Raw genomic sequence first — 18,654 nt, 5'->3', positions numbered from 1 at the left:
ACCTGAGCTGAAGGCAGAGACTTTAACCCACTGGGCCACCCAGGCACCCCCCACATACCCATACTTTAAACACAGCTTACAGATTTTTTTTTTTCCATACAGACTTTGTATGAAAATTCTGACTTCTTAAAAGATTTTATTTATTTATTTATTTATTTGAGAGAGCGAGCGAGCGAGAGAATAAGAGAATAAGTGAGGGAAGGGGGAGAGGGAGAGACATAAGCAGACTCCATGCTGGGTGGGGAGCTGGACTCTGAGCACAATCTCAAGACCCCAAGATCACGACCTGAGCTGAAATTAAGAGTCAGATGCTAACTGACTAAACCACACGGGTGCTCCCAAAGCCCTGATTTTATCCCTTACTTCTTGCACGCCATTTTGAAATGCCTCTAAAGATAACTTTCTCAAAAGGAGCATCTCAAGTACCTGCAGGAATAAACATGACTCTTGCGTATGCTGCGTCTGAAGAAGCCCTTACACCCATCACAGCTTGATGCTCCGTAATGCTTTCCTGTTGCTCGGTCCCCACATATGGCACATAGGCAGTTGACACCATTGTCTGTGGTATTCATACTTGTTGTCTCTGGAGCAGAGCTATCTGTTAAGAAAAAGCAGAGTAGCCTTCAAGTTAATACTAAGTATTTCTTATTTATATTACCCTACTAATTATTCACAGGCTCAAAACAGTCCATTTCCTTGACCTCTTGGAGCACACTAGTGCTCTCCTTTTAACCACTGGCCACTTCTGCCAGTTTCCATTCCAGTCTTCCCTCACATATTTCTGAAGATTAAATTTCGGGATACCATAGGTCTAAGTCCCCCCAAATATACTCTTTCCTAGGGAAAACCCATTTGGTCCCATGATGTTAAATATCATGTATATGAGAGAAAAATCCCCAGATTTTCTCTCTAGCCCTGATGTCATCTGTGGGTATCAGTCTGAAATGCCCAAATACCTTTTTAACTACTTCACTTTAAAGTTTAATAGGAGGGGCGTCTGGGTGGCTCAGAGGGTTAAGCCTCTGCCTTTGGCTCAGGTCATGGTCCCAGGATCCTGGGATCGAGCCCCATACCCAGCTCTCTGCTCAGCAGGGAGCCTGCTTCTCCCTCTCTCTCTGCCTGCCTCTGCCTACTTATGATCTCCGCCTGTTAAATAAATAAATAAATAAATAATCTAAAAAAAAAAAAAAGTTTAATAGGAATTGCCAATTAATGTATCAAAACACAACTCTTCTATTTTCCCCCTTAAATTTGTTCTTCCTTCAATCTTCCCTAGTCATTCAGTCAATGGTTCCATCCAGTACCTTGGGCCAATAACCTGGTGGTCTTCATTGGATTCTCACCGTCATTGTTCATATCTAATCTAAGTCCATATTTGAAATACATATCGAATTCACAACTTTTCACCCTTTTACCGTGCTCACCCTTACCCAATCGACTATACTCTTTCCCCTACATTACTGCAATAGGCTCTTATCTAATTTTTCTGTTTCCACCCTTGCTCCCCTACTGTTTATTACCCCAAAGTGCTCTTGGAACAAGAAATTCACATCATTATTAGTCTTCTGTCCCTAACCCTCAGAAACAGAATAAAGCCTGTGCTTCTCAGGCTTGCTTTAAAGCCTTGTGTGTCAAAGCCCCCTCCCACCTCTCTGACTCCATTACTTGGTACTACTTTCCATCCTGTTCACTCTTCAACAATGTCGCCTTTTTAACCTCCTTCGAGTTGGCAGCTTCCATCTCTGAATCTTCACCTTTGCTACTCCTGCCTCGAAGGAAAGTTCTTCCTCAAGGATGTTTTTGAACTGGTGGTCTGATTTCTGCTCCAGTCTCTGTCTATGAACTATTCTCTGAACACATCTAAGAGTCCTCCTTCATCTGCCCTCCAAGGAGAATCTAGAACCCTAATTATTTTTTTTAATAACTACTTCATTCTTAAAAATTATGTACTAGTCTGTTCATTTACCACCCCCTTTCCCTACAGCATATAAACTTAATGATGTTAGAGAACTTAGATCTGTCTAAATTCTAACATAACAACTCATCATATCTTGAATATAACAAAAGATAAAATTAAAGTCTGTCATGTGTCAATTATATTCTGTGAAAACACATATATTCTGCTTACTAATACTTCTGACAGACATTACCATATATAATTTCGTCAAGGAAAACCTTAATGAGAGTATGTTTAAGGGTTAATCATGTGATGTTATGGAGTTTAACGTGAGGAATTTTTCTTTTTGGTAACATAAACAAAATTGGTTTAGAAATAAGACAGAAGTGTTAGAATTGATTATATTCTAGATTTATGGAAACGGGAAAAAAATTCAGCCCTAGCTTCCAGTTTAAAGTCAAACTTACATATTGTTAACAACATTATTACAAAACAAGGTAGACAACGCAAAAGTCAGTTGTGTTACATATTTATGCTAAATCTGTCCTTATTTAGTAATACACAGTCTTTTAAAAAATCATGATTCTCTGGAGACAAATATACTATTAAATATCTTTAATCAAATCTAAACCTAAGGAATAAAAATGGTGATTTCCCAAGATTTGCACTAAGGGTTTCTTTTAATTCTCTTCGTGCTAAAATTTCAGAATTTATCTTCTAAGGATTAAAAAAATCTTCCCACTAATAAGCTGTTGTTTATTATAAATATAATGAGATTAGCAGTTGTAAAACTGAAGAGCATAGCAGAACGTTGCCCTATCCTGAGTAGAAGATACATTCTCAATCCCGAACTATACCACACACACACACACACACACACACACACACACACACACATTTTTCAAAGTATACATAATTACTAGATTTGAGGTGTTCTGACAATTATAAGTAATCTTGGACAAGACATTTACTTGGGAAAAACCTAAATACAAAGTCAACAATAAACTATATTATATAAAGACCTGAACTCTAAGCAATCCATGCCTTATTTGAAGTTAAAAAGTTACAGTACATAAATACCAAGAGATTTGTGAGGCTAAACATTAGCTTGTCAAGTAGTAGAGTTATAATATAAGCCTTTATTTCCTTTCATACTGGGTTCAGTGCAAAACTTAGAGTAATTTTAAATGAAGTTTCTCATCAACAGCCATTGAGAACTGAAACGACAGGAGGAGGCAACCAGTAAAAGCCTCCAGAGTTCTGTATGTCATTTTAAATACCGCATAGAAAATGTACTTCACAGCCAGTCTGCCAACGTTACTTACCACTGGGATTTACAGTAAATAAAGTAACTTCTGAAACTGTTCTTTTTACCTTAACTGGCCTATGACAGAATTCTGAGGTCACTTTGTTACGCGAAACTAGACTTTTAAAGACTCAACATAAATGAACCATAACAGTATTAACTTAAATTTTGTGAGGAAATGCAGATACATAGTCTTAAAAGCCAAGCCCTGGATTCTTCAGCAAGGAGATACAGAGCGACCACCTGGGAAGCTCCGTTCTTACCCCTCCCATTATACCTGCTTTCCTTTATGTCTACAAGTAGATGAGGACTCACCATTGGAATTATACAGAATCTGCATAGTTTCAAACTCCAAAGTTGTGTAAGTTGGGTCCAATACTTCACTGTAATTTGCCATCTCCATGTCCAGTATCGGTTCTGATACCCTCATCATTGACTTAGAAACACACATACAAGTGCCACCACAGGCCAGCGTGTGTGATGGCTGCTGGGCTTTCAATCTGTGAGTGATAATCCAAAGTTAACTGTTACTGTTAACAGTGACTTACGTGGGAGGAGCTGTAAAACTGTAAACTCCTCTGCAGGCCATATTCTGCTCACTTCTTTCTCTTTTATGGCATACGAAAGCAATTCCTTGTGATAATCTTGGAATGCTTCATGGAATCACCTTATCTGAAGTGCTTAGTGGACGAATATGATTTCCTAAATTGATTCCCAGTAGACAATAAATGATGTCATTAAGTAGTTAAAAATAGAAAAGAGAATCTCTCGGGTTTCAAGTATTTGTAACATGATTTATGCCATGCAAGGGGCTGAAATCACATACCACATGTTCTAAAAAATGGGATTTTACTGTTATAAATCTGATGCCTAGACTGTAAGTTAACACTTAACATAAGCACTTAACAATTTCCATTTTTCTTACTGTACAATAGAGCTAACTTTGTTTATGTTGGGGTAAAACATCTATAATTTGAAATGACAAGGATTTGTGATAAATTACAGTAGTAGCCTGGACATAACCCTAATACGGCTGGACATATTCTCCTTAACTATCTACTTAGGAATCTGTGTCCCTTGAATGTTTGTAAACTTCCCAAGGACACAACTACTATAGTTGCTAGCACGTTGTAGGCATTTTATAAAAATAGCTACATGAGTAAGTTTTCATTTCTTTTGACTTCTGATGCTTACTACATTCTAGGCACTGAACTGAAATAGAATTATCCTTAACATGTGTGGACCTATCCATTCCCATCATCAACCTCTAATACCTAGCATCTATATAGCACAGTACACCTTTTACACGCACACGTGGCAAGGGACATTTAGAATTTGGGGAACATTTAGAAGATAGGATTCAATGATTATATTTTACTTCTGAGAATACATTTATTGATTTTATCTTCCAAGAAAGCCACATTTACATTATAAAGTCAGAATCTCATTTCCTATGCTTGTTAAAAACTATGGCAAAGTAATAGTTCTTATTCAATTTCTTAATACCATAAACCTTGTGAATATTGTATGTTAGAAAATTGTTACATTTTTCATAGGAAGCCCAGCCTCTTAAAATATACTCAAAACAATGTGAAGAATTTGTGAAGAAAATAGTGGAGTCATTTTAGCAATCAGATTCACTAATTAACTCAACAGTGATCACTGAATAGTTCACTTGCCTTCATATTCTGTAGCACTCCTAATTGCGAGGATTGTATCTGAGGGATACATTTTAGGGACTTGATTCTCTTTAGTGAAGGCTAACTGTATTTATTCATTTTGGGAGATGTGGACAGCAAGAGAATCCCGTGGTTTTCGTTCGCATGAATTAGTTCTCACTTGTGAAGAAGTAACACAGACATGTTTCCTGTGTGAACCAAGGCAGTGAATTGTGCATAGCTCACAGTCTTTCTCATCTATGTGGTAACTAAATAAGGCTGAGGAATATCACCCATAAAGGTGTCCCAAAAGAAGGAAAAGAAGAAAAGAGAAAGGCAGAGAGTCATTCATTTACAGAACTCAAAACACTAAGAAAAATGTGGATATAGCTCAGAAGAACAGTGCTGTCATAGTTTATTGTTCTACTCCATCCTGCATCCCCCGGGGGGGGGGGGGCATCACTATTGGGCCAGGGCATTTTCCTTGAAGGGGGAAGGAGCTACACTTCATCCCAGCACAGATCCTCAAGCAGTCACTAGCAATTAATCAGAGCTGGCTTTCAAGATGAAACCTGTTTCCCATCCATGTTATTGTAAATTATTTTTTTTTCATTCTATAGAGTAAAAACTTGAGAATTTCCAGAAGATAAAGCAGATCCAAATAGCAGGCATATCACCTCAAGTGGGTAGTTTGTCTTCCTAATGATACTCAGATGTGGAAACACCCACAGCATCCAGTCAGGTTCAGTCCAGTGAAGAGAAAACTCTTTATGTTCTATATTCTTGAATAAATTACAAAGTACAGTAGAAGACTTCTTGTCTTAAGTGCCAGGATTGGTAATTCACTGAACTCATTCGGCAAATAAAATAATTAGAACAGAAAATTGTGAAAATGGTGTATCCGTTCTTAATAGCGTTTTCGACTTAAATGTATAAAATGCTGCTGTTTTGTTGGCTAACCAAGACTTCTTATTCGAGTAAGTACTCACTGCTTGTGATTTCTTACTAAATTTTTTGTTTGTATAAATCTCATACACTGCCTTTGATGTCTATTTTTATTTTTTAATTGAGGAAAAAGTCAAAGCTATCAGTAAAACCTAAATGCAGAAGCCTTTTAAAATTTTATACTTTTTAAAAATACTTTATATATTTTCATCCACTTGCTTTTATCCACTTCCAAAGTATCCACTAGGTTTTTGTTGGGAAAAAAAAAATCTCTTTTAATACTCAGGCTTCAGTAAATTATGCAATGTTTAACTAGAAGGTGATGAAATAAGAAGAGCAAATGACATAACCATGCTACATAACAAATACAATTGACCTTTGATAACTATATACAGTTGGTCAGATGGTCAGGGGACACTGCAACACTTTTCCCAATAGCCAAGATGGAAAAAATATAAGTGTCCACAAATGGATGGACAGAGAAAGTGTGCCATACAATGAAATACTATTCAGCCTTAAAAAGGAATAAACTATTGATACACACTACACCATAGATAAACCTTCAAAACGTTATGCTAAATAAAATAAGCCAGTCACAGAAAGAGCTACTACATGATTACACCAATATGAGAAATCTATAGTCAAACCTACAGATTCAATGAGAAGAACTATGGTTGCCAGGGGCCAGGAGGATGGAGAAATGGGGAGTGATTAATTAAAAAGTATAAAATTTCAGTTAAGCAAGAGGAATAAGCTATAGATAATCATACAGCATCCTAACTGTCAATAATATTATACTGTAAGTTAAAAATTTGTTAAAAGAGTAGATGTTAAATGTTCTTACTAAATTAAAATAAAATAGATTTATGAAGAAAATCATGGGGAAATGATCTACCTTAGCAGTAATCAGAAAAAATGTAGAATAGAACAGTTAATGGTACAAACAAAAAAAGGTGCCTACTACTTAAGGAAGTCAACCTACTCTGAAAACTAATGAGTATGTTCCACAAAAGGAAGTTCAAAACCCGAGTTAACTCAGGGAGTTGGCTAAAGGGAGATTAGAGTTTTTCTTGTATTGATTTTAACATGAGATAGCTTCTTAATTACTTTCGTATATGACCAATACCTCTTCTCTACTTCCAAAATTAATTAGGCTAAATTGAGAATATTTTTATTTGCTTAAAAAAAAGTAGGAAAAGGACAGCAAGATGGATGTGAAAGAAAAGAAAAAAAAAAGGAAAAGAAGAAAAGGTCACAGAGAAAAAGTTTTAGTCATGGTTACTTTTGGATTTTTAATTATGCATCATAATCTGAGGAAGTATCACATTCTTTAGTATTTTTTGTGTTTTTTATGCTATAGTGATTGTGGAATATTCATAATTTAGGATATGTGATTTTTGGAAACGTGCATAGCATAATTGAACAAAATAAAATTATATAATTTAATTGTATAAACCTTAGCTACATAAAACATTTATGGTATTTGTTTGCATATTTTCACATTAAAATTCAGGTATTTTCGGGAAAAAGACAGATGGACACCACACAGGGAGTCTTTCATTATTGCTTTACCAAGTACTTCTTATGGGTAAAATTCATTAAGGCTACATTAGATTAAAAGCTTAAGTAGTTATTAAGAGAACTATATTAATTTTATGCCTAGGTGATAGAGAAATAATTATCCTTAAATAAATGGAACTTACTAAACCCTATATTCAGCATAAATTTATGAGTACTTTTAAGCTTATTTCTAAAGGTTTAATTGGGAAAAACATCAAAAATTCATGCTAATTCCTAAGATAGTAATTTATAGTAAGTAGCATATATTTGCTAACGTAGAATTATATTAACTTAATCTAGATCCAAAAATATAGTACATGTGATAAACTATGACCTACTGAAAATCTCCCTTAACAGAGGTCACTTTGTAGTATATGTTCTGTAAGCTGAGCAAAATGTTAGTGTTATCATGGTTTGTGGGCCAAGATGTACCTTCTTAGCCCCAGTGTAGGGTAGTTCACTCCAGAGAGAAAAACACTATTAGTTGTAGATAAAAAGTCAATATTAAAAAGCATAACTAATATTCCTGAAAAATGTTTCTCTTAGAGCAATGGTTTTCTAAACCGACATGTGAAATATTTATTTAAATTTCTTTAGAGCAACATAAATGAAAACTATATGGTGTTTAAAGAAGACAAGAACTCAGTTCACTATTGACTATCCAAGATAATAGCAGAAACATTTCTATCTTATCTGTAAGACTATTAAGTCTGTTAAATTGTTCTATATTTCATATTTAATTTAATCATTCCTTCATAGCATGTTTTAAAATAGAAAACAGGCTAATAAAAACCAAGGTTATTTTCATAAAAAGTATTTTTGTTTTATTAACAGGTTTTCTATTTTAAATTATGAAAAATAATTTTCACGAAAATAATCTGGAATGTTAATATCAATATTAAAACATTTCATTTTAAAGTTAGAGTTAATAAACTTTTTCCTGTAATCTGATTTCTTTGAGGTTAATTTTCATTACCAAAAATAACATATTAACCCCAAAAGCACATTAGTAGTTTCTCTTGTTTCCATATTCTACCTTTTCAAGTATGAAGATTAAATAAATGTGATCCCTAAAAGTTAGATGAAGAATAAAAACTATCCACATCAATGGATAGTTTTCAATGTAAGGAAACCATTAAGTGGAGAATTAAGGATTCATTTAAAGCAAAGCTACTTTTCACTTTTCAAAAATAACTTCATTAAAAAAAAAAAAGCATTATTTTCCTTGCTGCCACTGTCTTGACCTAATTATCATTCCTCTGGAAATAGAAATTTTGTCTCTTCTCACACTTTAATGAGAGAAACAAGCATATTAAAAAATTAAAACAAACGAAAATAGACATTTTAATCGTCAAAGCAAGTTGCTATTACTGACGTGCAAAGAAAGAAGTTTGGCACTGGCTGTAATGATGGGATTCTATTTTCAAAGAGCTTCATAATTCCTTTCTTAAAGTCCAGATTATATAGCATTTTTATATAAACCAAAACAATTCTCCTTGTCTTTTCTTTCTTCTTTTTCTGATGATCATGCAATGATCGGAATGACCACATGACTTGCCTAATCAGTCATTCCCAACATTAAAAAATGTCCACTATTATTATTTCTGGAACACACCTCTATCCTAAAATTGATGAAAAATTTTCACACTTAAACTGAGCTTCTATAGATTTTGTTTACATATTATTATAATTCTCTGTGAATAAGTATAATTATCCATAGCTCACTGTTCAATTTACATTGCTCTTTAATTCATGACTATAGCCCAAGGAAGCAACTGTAAATCTTTATTTTAGATTCACCATTTATCTGATCAATGCAAATAACTCCCATCACTACTAAAAAGTGCCATTTTATAGAAAAATCTAAGTACACTGCACAGAGATAAACAGCATCTTATGAAATAGCTGAATTTGTTTAAAAATATGTTACTATTCTTTATAATATGCACAACTGTCTCAAATATTCATATTATTTCCTTTTTTCTCATTAAAAGATCAGATTATTTAAAAGCAGTTATATAAATAAATGTAAAGCCTAAAACTAAAGAGTAGAGACTGTATTAGCATGAAATCAGTTACTGTTAGGATAGACCAAGGGGTACTGCACAGCCCAGACATAAATGTAACCAAGAAAACATTCTGAGGAACAGGGGAGAAGTGATAGGAGAAATCTGCATATATTAAACCTGCCTTCAAGGTCAGTTGCCTTGTGATTCAAAACAGACTCTCCTTTTCAGGAGATAAGGAGCTGATTAGTACTAAATTATTAACTGAAATATAGATTATACTGGTAAGGAAAATAAAAAAAGTCTGGATATAAGGAACGTTAGGATTCGACAGTCACTTATTTCTGCATTGCCTTTTTACAATGGGTATTACCATTGTTGCCACTGCAAACTCAGCGAAGTTAGTCAGAATATTCAAGATTGTGGTGGCACTCTGATACCAAAGTTGCTGCATTATGCAAAATGAAGAGAAGGAAGTTGTCAGTTTGGGTCAGTACCTATTTCAAGTATGTTCTGAAGAGGTATAATATTTAATAAAAATAGCAGCAGTTTTACTATGCTGAGTGCAGTTAGATTTGAACATTTTGAACAAATGTACTATGACTGTAAATTTACTATCTTGGAGCCCAATCTATCCATCCAGATATCCATCCATCCATCCACCCCTACCTCTATATAAATATGTAAGTTACTGTTTCTTCATTCAAAAAATGTCGTAACACACCATACACACATAAATGCATGCTCTTTCAAGCTTTTTTATATACACAGGAAGAACATATTAATGTGGCTTCTTTTTTTTAAAGATTTTATTTATTTATTTGACAGACAGAGATCACAAGTAAGCATAGAGGCAGGCAGAGAGAGAGAGAGAGGGAAGCAGGCTCCCTGCTGAGCAGAGAGCCTGCTTTGGGGCTCGATCCCAGGACCCTGAGATCATGACTTGAGCCGAAGGCAGAGGCTTTAACCCACTGAGCCACCCAGGCACCCAGGCGCCTTAACATGACACTTAATTTAGAGAAAACTAAGTAATATTTGCCTCTCCATTTAATAAAGGTAGTTATACTAAATTTATTTCACCTCCTTTTAAATAGATTTCTTTTTGAAAAAAGGAACTGATTTTTTGAATATACCATAATGAAGTGTTCCTTTTGGAATAAAAGCACAGGACCAAATTAAAATGATTTTAACAGGTAAGCTCGTGGCTTTTAGCAAACTATTATTTCAAAATTAAAGTAACAGGCTATTATCGCTCTCAAGTAATTTGTACTTGTTTAATGTTTAACTTATACATTAGGCCAGTGATTCAGAAATTTTGCTGCACAATAGAATCATCTGGAAAAGTTCTAAAGACCAGAAGGCCCAAGTTGCATCATATGTTAATTAAATCAGAACATAGGATGGAGTCAGGTATCAGAGTTTTTTTTTTTTTTAATATTTTATGTATTTATTTGATAGAGAGAGAGATCACAGACAGGCAAAGAGAGAGGAAGGGAAGCAGGCTTCCCGCTAAACAGAGAGCCCGAAGCGGGGCTCGATCCCAGGACCCTGGGATCATGACCTGAGCCGAAGGCAGAGGCTTTAATCCACTGAGCCACCCAGGTGCCCCAATATCAGAGTTTTAAAAGATTTGTAAGTGATTCCAATGTGCAATGAAGTCTAGAAACCACTGCTTTCAGCTGTAAGTTACTCTTTATTCACTATTCATTCAAGTTACTCTTTATTCATTATTGTATCTCTAGGGCCTAGAATATTGTCTGTCACATGAGGAGTCTGCCACACTCCCCAAATACTTACTGAATGTATTAACAAAATACATATGTGAATAATTAACTTTGAGACAGGAGAGAATTTACATTGAACATGTAAGTATATTTTGTATGCCAAGAACTTTTCTAGTCACTGAGTATTTTCACATGAACAAAGAAAATCCCTGCCCTCATGAAACTTATAATCACATAATAATAATAATAAATAATAAACTTATAATCACATAATAATAATAAATAATAACAACAGCAGTAGCAATAATAATAACAATTTATATCTTTATAAAGAGATGAATAATGAAAACCACTTTCCACTGGATCCACAAAGCTGGACTGAAAAATGTAAATCTGTTTACCTGCAAAGAGGTATAAACCCTCCTATTCACTGATTCTTCAGTGACTGTCTTATTTTACACAGTTGTGTTCTCTTAGGAATTTCAGAGGGACAATACTGCAAAAACTGAATTGGGAAATAGAACCTCTGCTCCTAGGAGAAATAGAGGGTTAAGTACCTGTGAGCCTCTGACCAGATTTTTATCAGCCAATTTGCAACCTTGGTTTATGTGGGTTTCTGTTTTAAGACCCCTCATATTCATTAACATTGAACTTGTAGCCAACAGCATTATTAACTCATGCCTGAACGAAGCTTATCTAAAACATATTTTTCAGAGTTCTTGCATTAGGAACACTAGACAGTACTTTAGTACTACACTTAGGAGTCATTTTAAATAGCAAAATCACCAAACAAAACAAAACAAAACACACACAAATGAGAAAACCATGGCATTAAATATGTTGCGAAAAGGACATTTACTGGTATGAGAGCTGAAAGAAGAAGGCAGAGCATTGCCTTGCATGATCTCAACTGGGCACAACCTATTGAGCAACTCATACTTTTCACCAGTCAGCAGATCCAAGAATGCCTGCAAATGGACCTTGAGTATTGATTTTGAGGTTAGAAATATACAGTAGTAAGCAGGCATATTTGCAATCACGGAACCTGCAAATAATGAAGAACCACCATACATATGTATATGTGTTACTGAGATTTTCAATATGCAATAAAAGGCAAGATATTCATTGGCTGTGTAACATATTAATTATACATTGAAACAAAGAAAATTTCCTGAGAATTACAAAGTCCTTTGTAGTCTTTCATATATATATATATATTTCTTAAATTATATATATATAATTAATATAATTATAATATAATATAATTATGTAATTATATATGTAATTAAATAAATATATAAATTTCTTAGATTAAATTTTTAAAAAGCTATGCGACTATGTTTCTGTTATAGATATTTGGGCTTAAATGTAAAGAAACAACTGGTATGTATTAATAAATCCTTTCCCTTTTAGGTTTGTCCATTTTTGTTGATATAATCTCTTAATGTTTGTTATTTGCTACAAGAAACCAAATAATAACCTTTCAATTCTAGAACCCTAAAAGTAAGAAACCTAATTCTAAATATCTTTAGTAAGAAAAAAAAAAAAATTCAGCCTGATGCACCTGGGTGGCATAGTTGGTTAAGCGTCTCGCCCTTGGTTTTGGCTCAGGTCGAGCCCAGAATCAGGGTCCATGCTCAGCTTGGAGTTTACTCAACTGTTTCTCTCCCTCTCCCTTGTGCCCTTGCCCCCAATATAGATAAATAAATCTTTTTTAAAAAGTCAGCCAGTAATTTCACTGTGATACTGGAATATGATAGTAAATGGAATGTTTGTTCAGGTAAATACTGTTACACTAACATTAATGAGGGTAATTTCACTTTTCAGTGATTAATATGCATCATGATAGCAGAAATATTTTCTTCTAACTGTTCTCCCTCCAGCTGTGGAAAGGAAAATGAAAAAGAACAACCAAATTAAGGTTAGAAACATAGGCCTCTGGAAAAATTTAAACAATGAATATCTGTAAAATTTAAATAAATGAGTATTTGTATCAGAATACTGGGGGCAAAGATTGTTTTGATTAAGTGTTAAGAGCACATCATAATAATTTTATGGTATTACCACTGTATTTTAAAATGAGTAAAAACTAATATCAAGTAGAAAAACTATACAGTAAAACTATATAGTATCTGATCTATTTTTCACAGAGCTGAAGCTTATACAGTTTTGATAGAACTCTTGAAGAGAAATAAATTTCTAGAAGCACACTGTGAAGGCTTGGACAGGGTCCAGAAGGGGCTCAGACAAGTGACGTCCTTTGAAACTGAAGTTTCATTAGCTTCCCTTGAAATCTAACCCCGACTTACCAAATACAATAACTGTTTTTATTTAAATTTATATTATCCTGATTTCTCCTTTACCTGTGGGGCAACTCCCTCTTTTTCTCTTCCTTATCTACCTCATAAATGCTCATTTTTTAGCTTGCTGCTCTTCTATTTTCTTTCAGAATCTCATGCACTTAAAATTACCATCACTATTTAGAAAAATAATTCCAAATTTTTTTGAATTTTTTATTAATTATTTTTATTAACATGTAATGTATTATTTGTCCCAGGGGTACAAGTCTGTGAATCATCAGGCTTACACACTTCACAGCACTCACCATATCCAAATTTTTATTACAATGAGTACTCCACTACAAAATGTAATTTTATATCCTCGGTGTTTTTTACGTAAATTCTATGCCCACCGTGGGCACAGAGATCATGACCCTGAGATCAACAGTCACATTCTCTACCAATTGAGCCAGGCAGTTTTTGATTAATCCTTTCACCTTAGAAAGCTTTCAGTCATATTCAGTAAATTTTCCACAGTATTCTAAGTGAGGGCCAAAAACTTCAATCTGGTTACTGTGAAGTAGCGAGCCAGGTGAGCCTACAGAACTAGCTGGTTTAGAGGTGAAATGTCAGGTGCCTCCATCCAAGCCTTTCCAGGTTTCAGAGGTAGTTTGGAGATGATAACATTTGTCTGTTAAGGCTGAAATATTACTGGAGCAGATTCTGGATATTGTCGTTGGTTAAAATTACATCAAGAGTATCAGAATTGCCAAAAAATATTATCCCCGAACTCTTATTATTGTGAAACAGGTCATTGCACGTTATATACATATACACAGATATACATATACACATAAAGTTTTATATATAAAGTGGAACCATTTACTTGGAGGAAACAAAAAGCTTTCCTTTCTGATTTTGTTGACTTTATCTTAGTATAATTATTCTTCCAGTAATATCACATATACACACACACAATCTTAACAATGAACAGCAAATTTTGTCCCCTTTAATCTTATCAATTCAATGACCAAGTCAGGTTTATCCTAAGTAACACATTTCTCATTTATCCCTACCTATTCATTCCCAGTCTTCCTAATTCAAGATGCAATCACTTCCTGTGTGAGCTATTGCAACAGCTCCCAATCTTTCACTTGCTCCCTCCTCTCCCTCATTCATTTTACTATGTATATTCTATTCTGATATATAGGCAACTGTTTCTAAAATATGCATTTTATAATGTTAACATTCTGATACAAAAAAGTATGACTCTAACGACTTAAAAAGCATATAACATGGACATAAATATATAATGTAGGTTTTCAAAACTACTCACTATACAACACTAAATAATGATACATTTCTCAAGACAATCATTTTAATCAGACAGACTGATCTTGTAATTGAGTCTTTTCTCCTCATGGGGGATGATGAGGTTGGGTATGTAATTATAGAACGTTTTGAGTTTTGACTGACATTTCCTTTCATTGTCTCCAAACTCAGCACCTCTTTCCAGAGTTATAATCTTACCTAGTCATTTATATTTTTTATTGTACCTAGTATAATACTATGCATATAATACATGTAACATAAAATTTTATTTAATGAATATATTAATAGAAAGTCAATCCACATGAAATGTGTATATATCATTGGTTTCAAAAAGGTGCTCATATCTCTGTATTCAAACTCTAATCTGTGGCTACAAGGGATTGTAAAGTTGCAAAAATTTATCAAGCTATGCTAATGTATCTATTATACTTCAATAAGGAGTATAAAAATTAATCTGCTGGAAGATTGTATCTTAAGGAAGTGTTACTATTTCTAGCAGTTTAAGGTAGTCCACATAAAGTGTCTTCTGTTAAATGTTTTCACTATATAGACAGCAGACCATTAAGAATATTCTTAGAAGTGACAATTATTGACAGTTTTATGAAAATTACAGAAGAGCAAATAGACAGTTATTTTTTTCTGGTCAGTTATAATCAATTTATTTTGTTAATGAAATGTCTTGGGAACCTTTTTACTAAGTTTAGTACACGCTTCAGTATTATGGATTTGGGAGAGGTTTTAAAAAAAAATCCATTGACTCTCTTTACTATAAAAAGAAAAAAAAAACTTCAACTCTCCAGTTCCTGATATACTACTAGTTTCTTATATACTGACACTGCACATATGAGCTTTCCCTACATTCAATGTACTCAAAGAAGATTCACATAGATACCTCTCCACTTTTTTATTTATTGTTCATTACTAGGGTCCAGAATATTGGGACAATTAGTTTATTATATATATAGCAATGGGATCAACGTGTTTTATTTGTAAAACTGAGGGAAGAAGAAAATGAATTTTTTTCTTCCTACGAAAAGAAGCCATTGCAGTAATGGGATTTGGGGCTACTTAGAGAGCCTACCAGAAAATGATGAAGATATAATGTTCAAATCCTTGATTCTAGAAGGCTGAATTAACATCTAGGAAAAGCATGAGGGAGAAGAAATTCATCATCCTGTGGATTCAAGGGGTTATTTATTCTTTTGCATCTTTGACAGAAAGCTGGAATTCAAATCAGGTCTTTCTGGTTCCAACGGCTTTCCCTTCTTTTATATCATCTATTTTGTGTTCTTCTTCAATTTACATTATCTACTTATTTGAAGACAAGAGCCAAACTCCAGTGAAAATATTTCCATTATATAGGCATGGCATAATTCCAGTTTTACATTAACTTATACGAAGTATCATTATTGAAAAAAAAAAGAAATACCACTTTTGAAACAACACTTCACTAAAATTTAGGAAAATTACCTAAAATTAGGGAAAAAATTAGGAAAATTATCAAACTATAGCAGTGGTTCTCAGTGAAGGGTAATTTTGCCAGCCCAGGGAAAGATCTGAAGATGTCTGGAGACATTTTAGGCTGTAACAACTGGGAGAGAGAGAAGGGGAAGTGATACTAGTATCTAGTGGGTACAGGCCAGAGATGCTACAAATCCCTAACAATGACTGAGTGCTGATGGCTCAGAGCAAAGAATTAATAGGTCAAATGTCAGTTATGCTAACGTTGGGAAATCTCAACCTATAAAATTAAAGATATTTTAAATGAGAATCAAGAGTAAAAATGTATTTAAGCTTTCTGAAAATCACAACGCTCGACCATGATCATACGCTTGATCTTTTTGGAAATTATAAAGAACTGCTCAATCATTATTTATTTATTTGAACTTATTACTAGAAAATAAATGTTCATATAAATATATTGTGGTTTACCTATATAGACACAGCCTCTTATGCATCATCGTAACCCCAGTATCTCCATAGTCTGGTAGTAATACATACATAAAAAGTTTGTTTAATAGGGGCACCCAGTGGCTGAGATGGTTTATTATCTGCCTTCCACACAGGTCATGATCTCTGGGTCCCAGGATTGAGTCCTGCCCCGGGATCCCTGCTCGGCGGGGCCTCTGCTTCTCTCTGTCCCTCTCCCTCTCCCCACAGCTTGTGCTCCCCCTCTCTCACATGAATAGAGAACACCTTAAAAAAAAAAAGTTTGTTTAATAAGTGAACTAATATACTAGCATAGCAATTGTACTTCCCAGGCAGAATCTTTTACAAAGAAGTCTAACAAATACAGCTTATTTTATTTTATTTTTCCATTGAGAAAGAGCTTTGTTGCCTCCAAAGTTAATTTTAATAACCAATTACTGGGAAGGGAGATATACAACAGCAGGAGATAGACGTGAACTATAACTTTATAATAAACATACAACGACATTTTAGAAGACGGTTTTCATTCAAAAGATAATGACTGTGTGTTTTAATGTTGTTAAAAATATGCTTTTAATATATTCTTTTTGAATTTTCTATTTGTGTGTTTCCTCAAGTGCACTGTCAGCCCGATAGTCACTTATACTCAGTTTTGTGTAATATCTTTGCTGTTTTAGCTGTCAGGTCTTACACTCTACAGTTTGGCAATCTCATCTTTTCTCATGGTTGCAACTATGTGTGTGTGTGTGTGTATGAATATATAATATATAAACATATAGATATAAATAAGAATAGGCAGAGAGAGACAGAGACAGACAGGGATACAGTCAGACTAACTAACACAGGCCTGTTCCCTCATCCAGCCTCACCTTGGTTGTCTCTCAGGTTGTCTCTCATGTCGAACTCAACATGCCCTAAATGGAAACTGTCTTCACAAATTACCTACATACTCCCAAGTCCAGACTACTTCTTCAGCATTCTCTTACCCTATAAATGGCATGCACCATCATCAGCTCAGAAGCCCCAAATAAATTAAGTTTTACCAAGTTCTCTCCTTTTTTTTTTTTTTTAAGGTCTTATTTATTTATTTGACAGACAGAGATCACAAGCAGGCAGAGAGGCAGGCAGAGAGAGAGGAGGAAGCAGGCTCCCTGCTGAGCAGAGAGCCCGATGCAGGGCTCGATCCCAGGACACTGGGATCATGACCTGAGCTGAAGGCAGAGTTTTTAACCCACTAAGCCACCCAGGCACCCAAGTTCTCTCCTTCTTCCCGGATCTTCAGCTACTCAATAATCAATTCCTATCACATTTACTTCAAAATCAGCTCTTGAAGCCATACAACTTCATTCTATCCTTTTTATGCTGGTGGTCATGGAAGTGTGTAGTCTAGCGAATCTGCTCTGGGAGGCACAGTCACTGACTAATGGCCACAGCGGCTGCCCCTCTGAATCTCCTATAATGATCCTTAGTGAGGTCATGTTCCCCGTAACCACTGTTTTACACCATACACAAAAATTAACTCAACGCCGACGAAACACTTGAACATGAGCCCTGAAACCATAAAGCTCCTCAAAGAAAACACAGACTGTAAGCTTCTCGGCATAGGTCTTGGTGATGATTTTCTTTATCCAGCACTAGAAGCAAAAGCAATGAAAGTAAAAATAAACAAGTGGGACCATTTCAAATTAAAAATTCTGCACAACAGAGGAAACCACCTAGAAAATGAAAAGGCAATCTACTGAATGGAAGAAAATATTTGCAAATCATAATCTGATAAGGGGCTAATATTCAAAATATATAAAGAGGCTAATATTCAAAATATAAAAAGAACTCATAAAATTCAATAATGAAAAACAAACAATCCAATCAAAAAATGGGCAAATGATCTGAAAAGACGCTTTTCAGAGAAGGCATACAGACAGCCAATGAATAAATGAAAAGACGTTCAACCTCATTAATCATCAGAGAAATGCAAATAAAACCCCAAGGAGCTATTACATCAGATCTGTTAGAATGGC

The 18,654-nt window shown here is 34.5% G+C and overlaps 1 protein-coding gene across 2 annotated transcripts in view; it reads right to left on the bottom strand.

The window, feature by feature from the left end:
• The window catches only part of HNF4G (hepatocyte nuclear factor 4 gamma), a 122,218-nt gene that overhangs the window by 22,557 nt on the left and 81,007 nt on the right, over positions 1–18,654 (bottom strand). The window contains exons 1-2 of one of the 2 annotated variants that reach the window (XM_059394746.1): positions 3,519–3,687; positions 427–598 (exon numbers count right to left, since the gene is read on the bottom strand). In XM_059394746.1, the coding sequence (XP_059250729.1) occupies positions 427–598; positions 3,519–3,654 (308 nt within the window). In that variant the 5' untranslated portion in view covers positions 3,655–3,687. Of the gene's footprint in view, positions 1–426; positions 599–3,518; positions 3,688–18,654 lie in introns of those variants that run through there. The other variant, XM_059394748.1, reaches the window with a different exon arrangement.

This window comes from Mustela nigripes, chromosome 3, assembly GCF_022355385.1.
Source record: "Mustela nigripes isolate SB6536 chromosome 3, MUSNIG.SB6536, whole genome shotgun sequence".
Taxonomy (NCBI): Eukaryota; Metazoa; Chordata; class Mammalia; order Carnivora; family Mustelidae; genus Mustela; species Mustela nigripes.
The sequence above is the reverse complement of the archived record's forward strand: the minus strand, read 5'-3'. Positions and strand labels throughout refer to the sequence as shown.